At 37.8% G+C, this 17,180-nt stretch overlaps 1 protein-coding gene across 1 annotated transcript in view; it reads right to left on the bottom strand.

Moving 5' to 3' along the window:
- Nucleotides 1-17,180, bottom strand: part of NCAPG2 (non-SMC condensin II complex subunit G2) — a 45,285-nt gene that overhangs the window by 4,949 nt on the left and 23,156 nt on the right. The window contains exons 14-27 of the mRNA XM_040080901.2: nucleotides 15,919-16,141; nucleotides 14,595-14,719; nucleotides 13,991-14,164; nucleotides 11,707-11,777; nucleotides 11,303-11,456; nucleotides 10,958-11,131; nucleotides 10,358-10,468; nucleotides 10,088-10,231; nucleotides 9,259-9,358; nucleotides 8,790-8,974; nucleotides 7,902-8,045; nucleotides 5,966-6,069; nucleotides 2,895-2,992; nucleotides 2,573-2,675 (exon numbers count right to left, since the gene is read on the bottom strand). Of these exons, the coding sequence (XP_039936835.1) occupies nucleotides 2,573-2,675; nucleotides 2,895-2,992; nucleotides 5,966-6,069; nucleotides 7,902-8,045; nucleotides 8,790-8,974; nucleotides 9,259-9,358; nucleotides 10,088-10,231; nucleotides 10,358-10,468; nucleotides 10,958-11,131; nucleotides 11,303-11,456; nucleotides 11,707-11,777; nucleotides 13,991-14,164; nucleotides 14,595-14,719; nucleotides 15,919-16,141 (1,910 nt within the window). The remainder of the gene's footprint in view (nucleotides 1-2,572; nucleotides 2,676-2,894; nucleotides 2,993-5,965; nucleotides 6,070-7,901; nucleotides 8,046-8,789; nucleotides 8,975-9,258; nucleotides 9,359-10,087; nucleotides 10,232-10,357; nucleotides 10,469-10,957; nucleotides 11,132-11,302; nucleotides 11,457-11,706; nucleotides 11,778-13,990; nucleotides 14,165-14,594; nucleotides 14,720-15,918; nucleotides 16,142-17,180) is intronic.

Here is a 17,180-nt window from a genome sequence, read left to right as displayed (position 1 = left end):
GGAAATTCTCTCAGTACATACTATGTTGTCCAGAATTTTTAAATGCACTGAACAGCATTTTTAAAATACAGACCCACGGGACCATCTGAAACCACTAACTCAGCTGAAGAGAGAGTAAATTGCAGTGAAAAGTTTTGCTTCTGAATTAATGCAACAATTCTTTGTATAAGGGCAGCACCTTAATTACCACACCAGACAGCTTTTTTACTTTTTGCTTTCATTGCTAATATGTAAGAGATTAGTCCTAAGTCTGAAGTTAAGATGCTGGCACAGAACACCAGTTCTCTTGGGAAATTAAAGAATGTCACCATTTCCTGGTATACCTGGGTATTGAATAAAATAATCCCTCGAGGAGTTATTAGGAGATAATGCATTCAGAAGCGAAAAATAGTAATACTATTAAGAATGAGTTAAAACCCAGTAATGTATTTTAGCAAGCAGTAGCACGGTACTGTGTATTAGAGGACTGTCTTCCAATTAATGACCAGTGATCTAGCTTGGAGCATACCACAACTAAAATTTGGTGTTTGGTAAGCCGAGTAGGATGATAAAATAGTTTACAAACAATAGGGCACGATTTAGACCATGTATAATCACATTCTGGCTGTACATTAGCACACATGCAGCAGAGCACTACAAATAGCACATCAGAAGCCACCAGAGGCCCAGCTTAGTCTGACGTTCTGTCTTAGCTGTGAGACTGCAAATACACTTTAATTCATTGTGCAAAACCTAATCACTGCAGAACTTCCTCCAAACATCTTTCCAGCATCAATTATTTTACCCTTCTGGAGAGAAAAAAACTCCCCAACATAACTGTACAAATATGAATCCCTCCCCAAATTCTGCAAAGCTGTCTAATAGCTTCTGAATTTTATCACAGTACAATTCCAATTCATAGAAAAAATCTTCCCGTTATCATATTCATATCCCTAACCCTCAAATTTCATCTGCAACTGTCTCCTAGGCTGGTATTATACAAAGGTAGCCACTCATACATCACAAAATTAAAACACTGTGTAGCATCTTATACTCTTCATGTGCCCCAACACGCAGGTTGATTTGTCCCAGTTCACTGGGCAGAGACGATCGTATAGATTCATAAAGCAATTATCTGTGTTCTCACTGAAATTTATAGTCAGCAGTGCTCTCAAGTAGCAGCAATTACTCACTTTAATGTTCCTATTTATTTAATCATGTTAAGATTCACTTTAATTTCACAGCTTTTTCTACTGTCTTGATTACAAGTGCAAACTGAAACACAATACCCTGCTGCTCTCCGTCTTTTCCAGACAATTATTATTATTATTATTAGAAATATTCTAGTAGGACACTTGGCAACCCATTGTAAAATAATTTCATGGAGAAAAGAATGGGGTTTTGTTTATTTGTGTTTGATTTTGTTTCTAAACTAGGTCCTGACCAAAGGCATTTTGTTCACAGCCAAGCAACAATCCAGCTTTCCTGAAGGCCTCTTCCAGGTAGTGGAAGGGATCCCAGAGCACCATGGTCTGGATGGAGGCACCAATGTTCACTGAAATGCCAGAGAACAACGTGCCTCGGGCCAGGGATCCACGAGGAGAGCACACTGGGAGAGCTGTGCAGGAAACCATTGAGTAAATTAAGCTCCTATACAGTGAGGTTCCTATACAATGGGCTTTTTGGCTTGTTTGGGAGGCTCTGGTTTGGTTTTTTTATTTTAAACTCTGTCTACTCTACATCCATTGTTTGACTGAATTTTAAGGATGACTAGGTTGAAGGGCCTCTGCATGTTCAGGTGCATTGCAAACTTCCTCAGTAATTTTGGATTATGGTCCATAACCCCAGTCTGGTTTCTTCACATTCTGTGTTTGTGCTTATAATGTCTCCTTTGCACACTTTTTGATTCCACAGGCAGTTCAATAACTAGGCAGAAATCAGATGTTCACAAATTTTAAGACTTAAGCAAATTTGAGACACTAAAGGCTAAATCATTCATCACGATTCTCTAGACAGGCTTGAGATAACAGATTGCAAATACAATGCAGCCAGTCACTTTCCAAAAACTCTTCACAAAAGATACACCAGATATGACTGAAAACCCCCAACAGAAAGAGCAAAATAAAATCACCTGTGGAAAGGTCTCAAAGTCATTGTTATACTCAGTTAAATTTTTACTGCCAGCATAGGTTTGGATTCATATGCCCAATGCCAAAATGTAGGAGAAAATCCTTCTAGCAATAAGAAATAGTAACTGGACTATTTTGTTCTGTTCCATCCCTGCTGCAAACAGACCTGGATTTCAGAAGTGAATCCTGCAATATACAGGATCAAGTGATAACACATTCAAATTCAATGAAAAAAAGCCTGAAGCTAAATATGTAAAGATTGCAATCACAGCAAATATAAGGGCAGGAAATTTAATACTGTGCTGGGCTCAATACCTCCCACTTTCCCCCCGCCCCCCAGTATTTTAAACCCTGCAATCAATCATTCAGAAGGCTCTAACAGTGTCATACAAGTACAGAACAGAGCCAATTATTGCAGGGAGGGGACAGGAGAGCTCAGTGCTCCATCCCCACAGCACACCCACCTTCCAGTGCTGCTGGATTCTCTTGTGGCAGCATCCTTGCACAGTATCAGCTTCCTTTGCATGGCAGGTGCAATATCCTTTAGAAGTGAAGTTTTGTGCTTACCTATTTGAAATGAGTTGAAATGTTGGACAAAAATAATAATTTATCAAAAAAAACAGCCCCACCCTTCTATATTTTCATAGAATAAATTTAAACAGAAAAGATTGCTTAATGGAAGATTAGATATTAAATTGGATTTTCACTATCCTGGATTAATTACTGTGTATTTCAATGCAGTACATAAAAAGAAAGATGGAAAAAGGAAAAAATGTTTTAACTGACCTTTAATTATAACCACAATGCAGACAGTAGCTGTTAGACTAAAAATCCCTTCAATTTCTTCAGAAAGAATGCACTCCATTATTTCATTTAAAAATGACCTAAGAAAAAAAAAATAAAGAAAAAATGTTATAAGCCATATTTCTTTCAAAATAGAACATGTTTGTAATTATGCTACCCTGCCACCAGAGCTTCAAAGGTACCATGCAGGACACAGCAGTGTGACTGGGTAACTGAAAACTATGTGCTGCCTCTGGAACTGAGAATATCAAAGCATGAAAAATTGCTTGGGAAGAAAATAAAAAAGGCTGCAAACAGAAAAAAGTGGCTGTTAAGACAAGTGAAGAGCTTGTGGTATATTTTAGGAAAGTCAGTCCATGAACAAACTACTGGTTCTACTGGAATTGAATTCACAGAATTTCTACTGAAATTTCTAACAAAGTTTGAAAAAATATATTCTGATTGCTCCATTGGTTTGCTAGTACCTACTCAGGCTTAATTCACATTTTGACCTTAAATATTAAGGTCATAAATATTAAAATAGATGGTTTTCCAATCACAACCCAGTGAAGATCATTTTTAATTAAACAATGTCCCGAAACACTTACAAGCAACATTTTAGTTACTGAAACTATTGACAGAATAACAGAACCATGGCAGCAGCTCTTTGTAAAATACTAACTCAATATGTATCTTAAGAGATTTTGTCACTCCTAGCAAGAGATTAAAGTATTACCACCAAACTCTAGTGGTGTTTTGGGATATATGTCAAGGTAAGAGAAATGAAATGAGTGAGAGTCAAAGATGGGGCCCAGCAACCAAACTAAACTGCAATAGGGAGTAAGTCAATACCACAGAATGGGAACAGTAACTGGTCATTAGTGTTTGTGGTAAAAAACCCAAATTTAACTCAGAAGCGATTCTCAAAACCAGAAAAAAAAGAAAAGAACAAGAGGGATAAAACAGGAGATGTAAGAAATCCGTAATCCTGCTACTCCTCAGAGCACAAAGCGAAATGCTCTGTGAAGAACTAAAGGGGAAACTGAGAGCAGCAATGTTACAGTAACTTTCCCTAACATATTTCAAAATACCTTCAGCACTATTATTATATGTCATGAAAACTGAACATCATATATCACCAGTTCTGACTTCAGTTGTTCTTCAGGCTTTTATTGTGCCAAGATATCAAAATGAAATGTGCAGTTAAGAACCAATTCAGTAAAAAAGGTTTTGCAGAAATTCAAATATTGCTTCTAAGAGCTGAGAAAGATGAAAAAATCTTTAGCTTCAGAAATAAGCATTATGAAGTTGCTCATGCATTGCATCAGTTTCATTGTATCATTGTGGACTAATGTGACCAAGCATTGATTCCATTTCACCTTGCTCTTAAATTGCTAATGGAAGTACTGGGATCAGAGTCCTGACTTTGTTGTTAGCATTGTTTGGGTCACTAAGCACACTCTTAACCCCCATGAAGGACTAGAATTTCATTAAGCTGTAACAAGACTCACTGCAGCTCCCTTTCCCCACCTCCCTCTGAAAAAAAGTTCACATGAGCCTGCAAGCAAAGATAAAATAGCTTAATAGAACAATACGCTATTTAAAAATACATATAAGGTTCAGAGGTAAGTAATTGGTTCCCATACAGATTGTTCCCTACTAAAATGAAGGATACTCACACAATTGGACAGACATTGCCAAGTATTATCATTGCTATGGGGACTGAAATTCAGTGCTAGAGACTGACCAGTTAGTATTGAAATAAAACCGATTCTGCAGAACTCAGAGCAAGATGAGCTCTGTGAGCTGAAGCTCACATCAGATTTCATAACGCCAAAGGCTTCCATGTTATCATAAAGATTTCTGAAATACTGAATGATTTACTACTGGACCCTGACTGTGGCCTATCAATACAGATTTATTAAAGAGCCTTAAAAATACTCTCGATTCTGAAGCACCAGTAGAACCAGAGGGAAATTATCTCCAAATCTTTGCCCCAAAAAGATAAATACTAGAAGATACATTTTTTCCCCAAGTACTCAGAAACAGCTTGGCCCAAATTTGCAGTTTTCTCCACCAAGAACAGACAAGATTCACCTTGATTACTGCAAGAAAAAGTTTCAGAAAAATTAACTCACTTTCTGCATCTCTTTTGAAAAGAGATGTTCAAAATAATAGTTTCACTAGAAGAGAACACCTTGACAGAGAGCTGCTGCCTCATGGAAGAACAAGATTTGGATTAATTGAACTATTGCTGGAGTCTCTGGAGTCTTTTGTTTTCCAAGTTCAACTAGAATTGGAGAAGGATTGAGAAGAAAAAAAAAAAAACCTCATGACAGCAGAGACAGGGATATTCAGTGCCTGTCAGATGAAGAAGTTAGGAAGAGGAATTAGTTGTGGTAAGTCAGGGAGAGCAACAGGACTTCTAAGCCCCTGTATAATTTAAAACAAATCTATTGTGTACAGTCATGTTAAGAAAAATTGAATATGAACAAACCATGCAAAATGAAATTCAACTGTGACAATTTTAGAAGATATTCAAGGCCCCCACTAAATAGAGCAAATACCTTCCCTCTCCCAGTTCAAGTCTCAAAAACTAAATAACATAAGCTCACTTTTGGAAACCTTTAGCACTCAGATACTTTCTATTTTGAATGTTGTGACTTTTATAGAGACAGAGGTACGTGTCACCTTGTTGCAGATGTTCAGCTAAAGGATTCATTCTATTTCTGGCAAATATTTTATCTCATCTTAATATCTCTCTGTTGAGGGGACTCAGCTTTATAAGTATCTTATGAAAGAAGCAAGCCAAGATGTATGATTAAAACAACTCATCATCATTAACAGTCTTGTAAATAAGAAGCACTCTTGGTTAAAAAAATGGACTCAACCCCAGCAATCAATTCCTACAGACAATATGTCAAGAAAAGGGATTATTAAATAGTCCAGATAAATTTAGAAAGCAACTAGTTCTTCAAAATTCATTTAAATTAATAAATTAAAATTTTATTGACAACATATAAACTGTTCTATACTAGCAAAAACCTTGGAAAAATTAATATAGAAACATTTACCTGACAACATTAACTGACTTCATAATTACAGCCATTAAACTGCTTGAAAGAGGGGGAAGGTCTGAAATAGTCTTTGGCATAGTCAAATCTTTTTCACTGGAAGCCTAAAAAAGAAAAAGTCAACAACTGTTATAGCTCAAGAAAGGTATGGATGCAGAATATTGTATTTCAATAATTACACTAACCAGGACCTATCCTTAAATAATTAGAACATTCACAAGTATTCTTTGAATAGCTTTAATCCAGCTGCATTGTGTCCAAATAAACAAAACTGATTTAAATTAGAAAGACTAAAACTACACCACATAAACAGTATTTGTACCAAGGCAAACATTCTCTGCAGTTGTTTTAACCAGAAGTTTCATTTAACTACATTTGTGGTCACTTTTTATACAGGCACAGACAATTAAACACAAATCAGTCTCCTCTGTGGCCCCAAGTTGAAGTGTGCATCCACAATTTCTAAATGTAACTTCAGCAATACTGATTTTCTTGATACCTGCTCTTTTTGCTATAGAACTGAATTTTTATTTACAACAACTTGGGGGCAGGGAAAACTCCAGCTCAGACGAGTGACTGGAATGAACACTCAATCTGTGAGTATGAATCTCCAGTATATTCAAGCCCAGAAATGTTTCCTCTGCATCATCTGTAAAGAGCACTTGTGGCCCCCCAGCCTCTCAGCTGATGGATCAACATCTGCAGGCAAACAGCTGCTACTCCTTCAGTGCCTCCTGGAACAGAACCTTCCTTGGAAGCCGCTCTGTGGTACTTCCTAGCAACTGTTTCTTGCTCTGTTTCTGACACATCCAGAACCCACAGCAAAAGTACAGCCTCTACTAAAGAGCCTCTGCTCTTCCTTTTTAGTCCTCAAAGCTTCCACTCTTACTAATCATATTTGCTCCTAACACTACCTGTGTTAGAAAAATGGGGTGGGAATGCTGCCCTTCTCCTTCAAGGACAGTTGTGGCTCCTTGGACTTTCAGAACATGAAATAACCTCTGTCTCTACATTCTTTTCAGTATTAGAGGTTCTTTCTTTACCTTCCAACGCAATGCAGATCAGATATTTGGAAATCCTCTGCACAAAAACTAAAGAAATCAAAACAAAAGATGAAGCATGTGAGATGTCTCTGTATGGAAGCAGAGACTGCACAAGTGATCAGTGCCAAGCAGGGCATCAGCCTGCCTTGAAAAAGGACTACAGAACCTTGTAGAACCATTCCAAGAACAGGGAATGGGAACCTGTCACACATCAATGGTTCACTTCCAAAGTTCCCTAATGCTGGGTGAGATGAAGCAAGGTAAGTTTAGAACAAGCTCCTGTCCTCCTCCTTTCCCTGACTCTAATTGCTGAACACAACATTGTATGGTGTGGCATAAGCCTTAGAGCAGTTTGGGTCCATGGTCTCGGCTGTGTCCCCTCCCAGCCTCTTGCCCACCCACAGCCTTACTTTTATTTAGAGTGAAGGTGAAGGGACCAGGGAAACATTGACACTCTGCAAGCACTGCTCAGCAACAGCCAAAACAAACTGGTGTTTTGGCCACAAATGCCAACCACAGCAGCACAGGGACTGCAGAGAGGAAAGATGACTCCTTCCCAGCCAGACCCAGACAAAAGCACAGAGAGAATATTTCAGAACCCATGTTGTTACTCTCCAACACTGCCTAACTGCTAAGTTCTCCTTCAGAGGCAGATACTGAATTACGTACCAGGACAAGTCTGTTCCTACACAGCTGTAGTCAGAAAACTGAGAGATGAACTCTAGTATGAAATTATAGCAAATAAAATTTCCTGGTTTTTCCATGCCAACACACACAAAATGCTCATCTGCAGTACAAAGATCAATTTTCTGAATAAAGCTCTGTCCTTCCAACATAACATTTAAAAAGCACAAAGTGTTAAATAGAAAAAAGAAAATCGGGATTAACTTTACCTTCTGTAGCACACAATTTATCTCTGCTACTATTGCCGCCAAGAGAGTGGAGAGCACACCCTGGTGAACTGCTGGGAATGAGGAATGCCAGCACTGCAGTGCATGGATGAATTCTCCAAGAGGAATCTGAATAGAGCGAATCAACTAAAACCAAAAAGAAAACCACATTTTTTGAGCATAACTGAAGCATACCAGCAAGGCTCTCTGCAAAGTGCAGACCACACCTGGAAAGCTTTTGAGGTGTTCTAGTCACTTGGGATCAGAGGGAATCAGCAACTACTGGGAAGTCTACTCATAAATTTGAGAAATGAATAAAGCAGTGGTTCTTACAAAAAAGAACTGAATGTTTTTCAGAAGTCCTAAAAAGTAGATCAAATTTCCCTGTGATCCACCCATTTCACTACTATTTAGCATCTGCTTTAAAAAACAAGTCAATTTATCTGTGAAGATGTGAGATTTTCAAGAATTCTGGAACATCATATATATTTTGAAGTTGTTATCATTCAGGCTAAAAGATATTAATAACAAAGAAAATTTCTCCTCCCTCCAAGATCATAATATATATAAACAAATCCATTGCTCTGGATTGAGGAAGTTCATCTAATTGCAGATAAGATTAACAACCTAGAAGTACCAGCATGGTCCAGGATCATTGGCAACAGAATGCATTTGTTCTGCAATTTAGTGGTTCTTCTGTCATGATGAGACCAAAATGGACCAAAAAAAAAAAAGGTAACAAGAAAACTTAGAAAATGTAACTGAAAATTTAATCATGTGTCTAGCCAAACAGTAGACACATGATTTGAAGTAACAACCTCAAAGTGTCTAAGTACATCTCTTTGCATAAAGATTATGGATTATTCTACAATTTGAACCGTGATATGATACCTGAATCCCTTCTTCCTGTTCTTTCTTAAGTCTATGTGCCACACATTCTAAAATTTTCTGAAAGACGTTTTGCAGAGCCTGGAAAAGATTTGTCACTTCCTCTGTTGCAGTATTCTGATTTAAAGAAGCTTCAATAATTTCTTTTAGAGTGCATAGCAACACTGGAGCACAAAAGCCACCTCTCTCTAGAGAAAGAGATAAATACCACAATATAAAAGTTGTAATATTCATCAGATACAAGCACAGAATGAAACTCAGTTAGTTACAGCAGTGATAGTTTACAAGTGTAGACAATACATTTAGGTTCTGAGCACCATTAGCCGAAAGTTCCTATAGTGCAATTAATACTTTAAGTATGAATACAATGTTCCCTCCAACCTTTAAAAGTTAGGGATTAATTAACTTGCTAAAACAAGAAAAGTCAGCTAAGTATAAATGCAGATGCTGCTACTAGTACGAAATAGGGTACCTGTTTGCACAATCAGAAGAGCCAGTTCTAAAAGGTGTGCTTGAAATGTGAGATTACCCAGGCCCACCATTATGACATCTTTACACACTGTCAGGTAGCCCTAGAAGAGAGGTGCAAAATTACAGGAAACCCAAACTTCATGTAAAGTAACCATTCAGTAAAATTCAAAAATAATAAAACCACGAACTCTTAGCCAAGGTGCCCTGAGAGCTGGTGTATCTAACTGGAGTTACTCAGTTCACACCTGTTGGAAAGCACAAATTCCAACCAGTCCTTCAAATGCTTCCACTGCCCTTTCCCAACAGTAAATGGTTTCTCAGAAGGCAGTAAATACTCTTTTTTTTGCTCAGATCAAAGGCATTGAAGGCATTAAAACCAGCAGACAAAAAGAGCTTTCCCCTACAGACACACAGTTGTTATATACTAAACAGATTATGAGACAAAAGTACAGACAGAGTGAGAACTTGTAATCAGTCTGTGTATATGTGAGCTGGGCTGTTCAAGGACACTGACTGTGACCAATTAGCCAAATCTTTCCCATCACCAAATCTTTCCTTTCACCAAAATCTGGTAACACCTCAGAGCTGAAATCCACCTTGGGTTAAATGAAATGTCAGAGGAATGCAACAGAAAACAATTCAGAATTAGCTAAAACGTCACCCACATTATATCATCAAATGCTTTCTTTGAAGGGCAAATCAAGATCAGGGGTAAGGGACACTGTAAGTGATGACACAAATGCCAGTGCAGTTTGTCTGCAAACAAATTGCTACACCTACAGCTTTTCAAACTGAAAGCAGCTTGATTTATAGTATAAGAATCCTCTAACCTGGATAATTAGCTCAGAAACATCACTGTGTTTTGAAATACCATCCTCTTGATCACTTGTTAGTATAAAAGGTAGAACTTGACTTTCTATCCAAGCACCTGTCTCCTTCAGAAGTGAAAGGTAATCTTCTCCCTCTTCAGAAAACTGGGAAAAAAAAAAAAAAGAAAAAAAAAAAAAGGAGAAGTTTATCCATTGTCTCTCCAGTTGTTTTGGAATTTCCTTACAGTGTAAACCATAACTCCAGCTTAGTTTGGAAAGCTATAACCATACCTTGTGCTGAAGATGAATAGTCAATCTGCAAAAGAGGCTGAAGGCTCTTAAGCTGGTTGCTTGATTCCAGCCACCAGAATCTGTTCCTTCCAGAACTGAGCCAAGAATCCTCTGAAACATCAAGGTTTACATTTATATTTTTCAGAAAACCTTTTCAAATCTTTCATTCCTCAAGAGCTTTAAACAAAAGGTTAAAAACTCCCCCAAACTCACAAAAACAGCAAAACACCAACCCCCAAAAAGCAACAAACATACTTTAATAACTTCCATTTTGCAATGCCGTAACTGATTTTCAGACTACTCCTTATTTGCATATTCAAATGTCAGGTCCCTTAAAAAGACTCAACACTAGATGAACAAAAATTTTGAGACACCTAAAACTGAGAAGCTGGTTGGAATCTGCCACCTATAAACAATTCTGAACTACTATAATTCAGAGTATTTGTTGGAAGTACAAATCAAAAGGAAAATCTTTGTAAAAAGAGAGAGGGGATCATGGACCTCATTTATCTGTTCTTACAGGCCTTTAGTTTGACTCAGGCAATATATGATGTTAAGCGCTGATTTTATAAGCAATATTTATGTTAAGGAGAAAACTACCTTTGCAGCACCCAGGATCTTCAAAAGCTTCTTCAGTTTGTTTTTAGGAACAGAAAGGAGGCAACCACGATTGACAGGATGAGTCAATAAATACTCAATGTAATCAACTGCTAAGTCTGGCTTTGATTCCTGCGTTACGTGGATACGTACTCGACGCTTAGATGGTTTAGTATTCTGAATAGGAAGGAAGCACAAAACCAGCACAGCTCTGTCAGAATCCAACTGCAGAACTGATTTCAAAGCAGAATAATACAGCATTAAAGAGCCCTATTCTATTTTTAAAAAGCATGATGCCTTAAAGCAGTCTGGCAGTTCCTGTACCCCCTGTCATATGCACGTGCACACCTTTGTTGGGGTGAGTGAGTCACACAGCCAATCGCAGGCTAATTCCATGATGTGCCCCACTTGGCCCCAGCGGCACAGGCAGTCGATCAGGATAGAATATTTGCTCTGGTCAGCTCCACTGTCAATATTTCTGAGTCTGGAAACCACACCACAGCTTAAAAGAAAACAGACAAAGACCTTTACACCCATAAGTGCATAAAACAATTAGTTTTCATAAAAATAATACAAACAAAGGATTCATCAATGACTTAGACTTGAACATCACAAATTTTACTGACTTATCACAGCTGTTTGGTGTCTTAATTTAACCAAATAGGCATTTAATATATCAGATGGTGAAAAATTAACAAATACAGCCAACAAGAAATTTCTTGTAATTTGCATTTTGAATTTCCAAACAGTACCTGAATGTAGGAATAGCAGCAGGGGGCATAAAGGACGCCAGAATGATCAATGGAGTCATGCACCGCTCGTCCTAGGATAAAAGAATTACACTGTATGACGTAAATGTAAAGGTACACACATGCAAGCAAAACTAATGAGAGTACTGAAAAAGTATGATCACATTTTCTCAGATTAAAGATTTCCCTTTTTCACCACAAATTTGCTGAAAGAAGCTCAAAACAATATGTGGCTCACAATCTCAAATGTTTGATTCCTGGTTTTGGAGATCAATTGTCATATCCTTTAGCTTTCTGACAAACTGCCATGAATAGTCATGGCTCCATTAGGTTAACACTCATTGCAAAAGAAATAGCAGCTCTTACTTTTTTTTTTTTCCAGTAGTGACTAAGGTTTAATTGAACAACCATGACACCATCTAACTCCTCTCAAGTAACCAGTGCCTTAAATGAATATTCATTCACATCACAAACTTATTAAAAAGACTCTAAAGAAAAGGGTTCTTATATAACAATGGTAATGTCTAATGCACTATTATTCATTACAACATGTTATATAACACATGGTCTAGGCCACAATATAATGTCACTCAGGTTATACAAAAACCAATCTGTGTTAAGAATTTTTGAATTTCTCTTCAAAAATGGTTTATCTCTATGTCCAAGCTTCAAGGAAACAGCCAAATGAAATTATTAGTTAGCCATTCCAAGATCTAAAACCTTTTAAAGCTCATATTTTTAAAAGAACTTTTAAAATACATTTGTAGCTTTTTCAGGAAAGAGACGGGCTATTTCAGTATGTTTGTAGTCTTTTAGGGACTAAGCCTCTGATGACAGGTCCTTTTAGATCCACGCTGCTTATGCTGTAAGAATATCAAAATCAAAGAGGCTGCTTGCTAAAGCTGGATATCTTGTCTGTTCACCAGTCCCTTTCAAGAAAGGATGCTACATCCCCGACCAAAAAAAGATTTGGAATGTTTTTGATAACTTCCAAATGCTTTCAGGGTAGAGAGCACTTGTATGTCTGCGCTGCAGAATAACAGGTAGCAATGAGCTGCTTTACACTCCCTGATTATAACAGCCACCATATTTCAGGATACTTCAGCATAAAGGCCACCACATAAGAAAAAGATATCCAGCGTGTAATCCTTCCAAATTCACTCTGGGACCAGCAGCCACTATTGGCCACGCTCAGGACAGCATCCTCCTCAAGAATAACACTAAAACAATTAGAGCAAGGAGACTGACAATTAGAAAATGACTGATTTTAATTAACTGCCTACATCAAACCAAAGCAAAAAATAAATGCATCAACAGATCATTAGAGTATTCAAAATAGCAGAAACCTCAGAATCATGGAATGGTTTGGGCTGGAAGGGACCTTAGAGATTATCTTGTTTCAACTAGGTGGAAGGGACACTTTCCACTCGGCCCCGTCCAACCTGGCCTTGGACATTTCCAGGGATGGGGCAACCACAGCTTTTCTGGACAACCTGTGCCAGTGTCTCACCACCCTCACAAAAAAGAATTTCTTCCTAACATTTAATCTAAACCGACTTTCTTTTAGTTTGAATCCAATCCCCCCTGTCCTGTCACTACACTCCATTGTAAGAAGTCCCTCTGTCTTTCTTGCAGCTCCCTTCAGGCACTGGAAGCCTGCAGTTAGGTCACCCCAAAGCCTTCTCTTTTCTAGGCTTAACAATCCCAATTCTTTTAGTCTTTTCATTTAGGAGAGGTACTCCATTCCTCTCATCATCTTGGTAGCTTCCTTTGGAGTCACTCCAGCAGGTCAGCAGGACATGTTTGGCTCCCTGGGCTGTGAGTGCACCCTGCCAGCTCACAGTCAGTGAAAAAAGAGCCACAGCAGCTTCAGTTGCAGCTGAATCATAAGAAGTGGTGCTGGTCTGGGGGACAGTGGGTAGAAAAACATGTGAACTCTAATGTACACTGAGTAATTATTCTGCAATGGCACATTTGTATTTACTGTTTTCCAAAAGTTCTAAAGCACTCCAAAGAATAAAACCCTAGAAAAACCTTACAAGGAGAGCAATTTGTTACAGAAGTATTTCTGAGCTGACTATTTAGATAATGGTTTATCAGTCAGACACTGCAGCTGGAGAACAGTTTCCACCCATTTGTGGGATTCCAAGAAACTCGCTGCTCTTTATAGTTTATAGCAACAATGAAAAAGAATACTTAAGGCCATAAAAATAGAGAAAAGACATAAAACATGAAAGCATCTGAAGAAAATACTGAGAAAATACAGGAAAATGTGGGCTTTCTTTACCTGAAATACTTTAAAATATTCAGGAAGTACAGAAGCAAACTTCCTGATAGCATAATCTTTGGCATCTTCATTGTGATCGAGTGCTTTGTGGATACTTCTCCAGAGTATTACAGTGATCTCCAACAAACTTGCCATGCTGGCTACATCATTTACTGACAACACATTATCCAACACCTGAAATACAAACACTGAGATATTATCCATTGTATTTTCAAATAGAAATAAGGCTTAAAAGACACTGAAGATCCTTCTAGTCCTTTTACAAAGGCATTGTGGTTGCTGTAGAACAGGAACTCCACAAGTCAGTCCTAATCTTTCTAACTTCACATACCATGCAATGGTAATTTAAAAAATAATTTAACTGCAAAACCAAACCAATTTATAATCAGCACTGGAATTAGGCAACTATTAATTTAAAATATGTTTCATATTCCTTCTGTCTTATTCTAGCTACTTGACCAAATTTCTGCTACTGCAGGACACGGAAATCCAATAACTGCAGTTCCCCCCTTCCCAAGGGCTTTACTTTAGACTTTGTCATATTCTGTCTCATATTTGGCACCACTGAAGTTACCAGAATGTAGCATAAAGTGGACTTTCTTACACTGCTGTTCTCCCTTTGACTTCCATCTTCATCCTCCTCATCATCCCCACTATCATGAAGACTCTCTTTCATTGCTCTCTGGATGCAGGCATTCAAGCAGCGCCGAATAGTGAGCATCAATTTAGCTACATTACATAAAAATGAGTAAGAATAAATTAGACATTTGATATTTCCTCAGAACGTTGGTAATAAATGCTTCTAATTATAATGCTGAAAAGTCAGTATGAAAAAGTAGGCAACAGAAACAGCTAGAAAAAAATGGAGAAATTTCCTTGTAAGGGAAATGGGAAAAATGTGGTTTATATCCTCAAGCACGAGGAAGAAATGACAACATTATCATCAGGCTCTGTTATTTTATTGTTGAAACAGTATACTAAAGAAAAAACCCCAAATAACCCCCACCTTATCAAATCAGAATCAGAGAAAGCTCCCACAACTCCTACATTTAATTTGGTGTAGCTGTTAACCTAATGACCCACATTGAAGAACACATTCCCTCCTATGTCAATTCCCATTCTTTGGAAAAGCTGTCCTAGCCCAACCATTGCACTCCTGAATGAGGAGCTCAGCTCTAGTAAAAGTGAAAGGGTTATGCCCACTCTGGTGGAAGTACAACAAGCTGATTTCATAATTGTGCTTTTGTAACCTTATCAAGATGATCAGTTGAGAAGCAATGGTTTGGGCATTTCACCAAGTCATTCCATGATGATTACTTGGGTTTTATTAGAACTCTGAAACAAAATTTTCCTGATTTTACTTGGTTCAATAGAACTTTTTAAAAAAGTAGTGACATTCTGGGCAGAACACGCCCTCTTCATTGGAACTTTCTGAAGGAAGACTTAGATTTTCTCTGAGCAACTTGAAAATACTGATCCACAAATCCCAGATAACCAGATTATCAGATGTAAACATTTTTTCAGTTTCTATATAGTCTTTCATGTTAAGATCTCAAATCACTTAAGGCACATGGGTATCTCCTACCCTATTTCTACATGAGAAAAAGGTAACAACTAAGATAGTTTTAAGGTATGTATGAGGAGAAAGGGGAACAGAAGGACCAGGTACCACCATGGGTGGAATGTATAGTACAGCATCTAAAAGCAGAGGTGAAAAGCTTTGATCTCCTCAGTGCTGAAAAAGCTGATGACTTTGCCTGCTGTGCTTATTGCTGGTGTCAAGGATTTCAAAAAGTACGAACTAATATTACACTAAACCCCCAAAGAATCTAGCAACAATGTACCACTGTTACAGAAATAATAAGAAAAAAGCATTTACACAGCGTGTTATCAGTAATTCCAAAAGCTCACAACGTTCTGTACTTTACCTATATTGGTGGGGGCAGTGAATTCGTAAGCATATTGATAGAACTTCCTGGCTGCTGCTGGATTCATCTGGATCAGGGTGACACAGCGCTCACACCACACATCCTCGGGCTGGGTGGTGGGGAAGAAGGAGTTCAGCAGGAGGTTCACGATGCGCCGGGACACCGGCCGAGAATCAGCTTCAAGGCGAGACAGGAGATGCTCCATGGGACAGATATTCCAGAACTTTGTGAAGTGAGAACAAGATATTCAAAGGAGTCAAAGAAAAATCAAGGGAAAAATGCATCACTTTCATTAAGTGATTTCCATATCAATAGTCTAAACAAATATAAGGAACATTAACCTGGAAAACATGAGCGTTTTTTATTTTTATAACAACGTACTGGAAGTCAAATTCTGCTGCAATAATGTTATTTGGCTGTGCTGATGTTTTAACTTTCGTAGTATCTCTGACTCACTGGTAAAACTGTGGTTCAATTCCAGCTCAATACACCTGCAATACTAATGCAATTCCATTGATACAGGGAAGAACTATTTACAAGGATATCACAATAAAATACAATTATTTGTCATTATGTGCTATGTTTCATGTTCTCCTCACAGAACAAAGGAGGACCAAACTGCTTACGGGTATTGTGTATACCTTAAAAACCTGTATGGATCAACACCCTTTCCAAAACCATCCCAAACCCTACATTACTAAATATTTAGTGCATCCCATTCTTAGCAGAGCCCTAGTTTATTTGTAACACAGAAATCAAAGCCTGTGGAATTCAGAAAGACTACACAGCTGTTATGCCAGTAGTAACACTACATTTGTAATTTTTTCAGAAGATTCTGGATTAATTATGCTGGACAATTTCAAATTAAAACAAACAAAACCAAACAAAAACAAACAAACAAACAACAACAAAAGGCATTTTTCAATGCCAAGGAACCTATTTTGCTCTTGAGTAGAAATATGTGCAGCAGCTAATTACCCTGTGAATTCAAACTACGGATGTCCCTGTTAGAACTGTCATAAAAAGTGAGTTTAAAGTGATCCCAGGACTTAGCAGAGATACACATTACAGCTTTTACATCAATAGGAAGTTATTAAAAACATTTGACACTCGCTAGATATTTTTTTTCTTTATGTAAGCCTGATTTTTCCTCCCTCTAAAAAATCCCTGACATTGAGATTTATCTTTTTTCTCTGCCTTTAACAGCAGCAAACTCAGAATAATTCGCAAACCAAGTGATCTCAGTCACTCCTTGTACGGCT

Source organism: Hirundo rustica, chromosome 1 (assembly GCF_015227805.2).
Source record: "Hirundo rustica isolate bHirRus1 chromosome 1, bHirRus1.pri.v3, whole genome shotgun sequence".
Classification (NCBI taxonomy): Eukaryota; Metazoa; Chordata; class Aves; order Passeriformes; family Hirundinidae; genus Hirundo; species Hirundo rustica.
The sequence above is the reverse complement of the archived record's forward strand: the minus strand, read 5'-3'. Positions and strand labels throughout refer to the sequence as shown.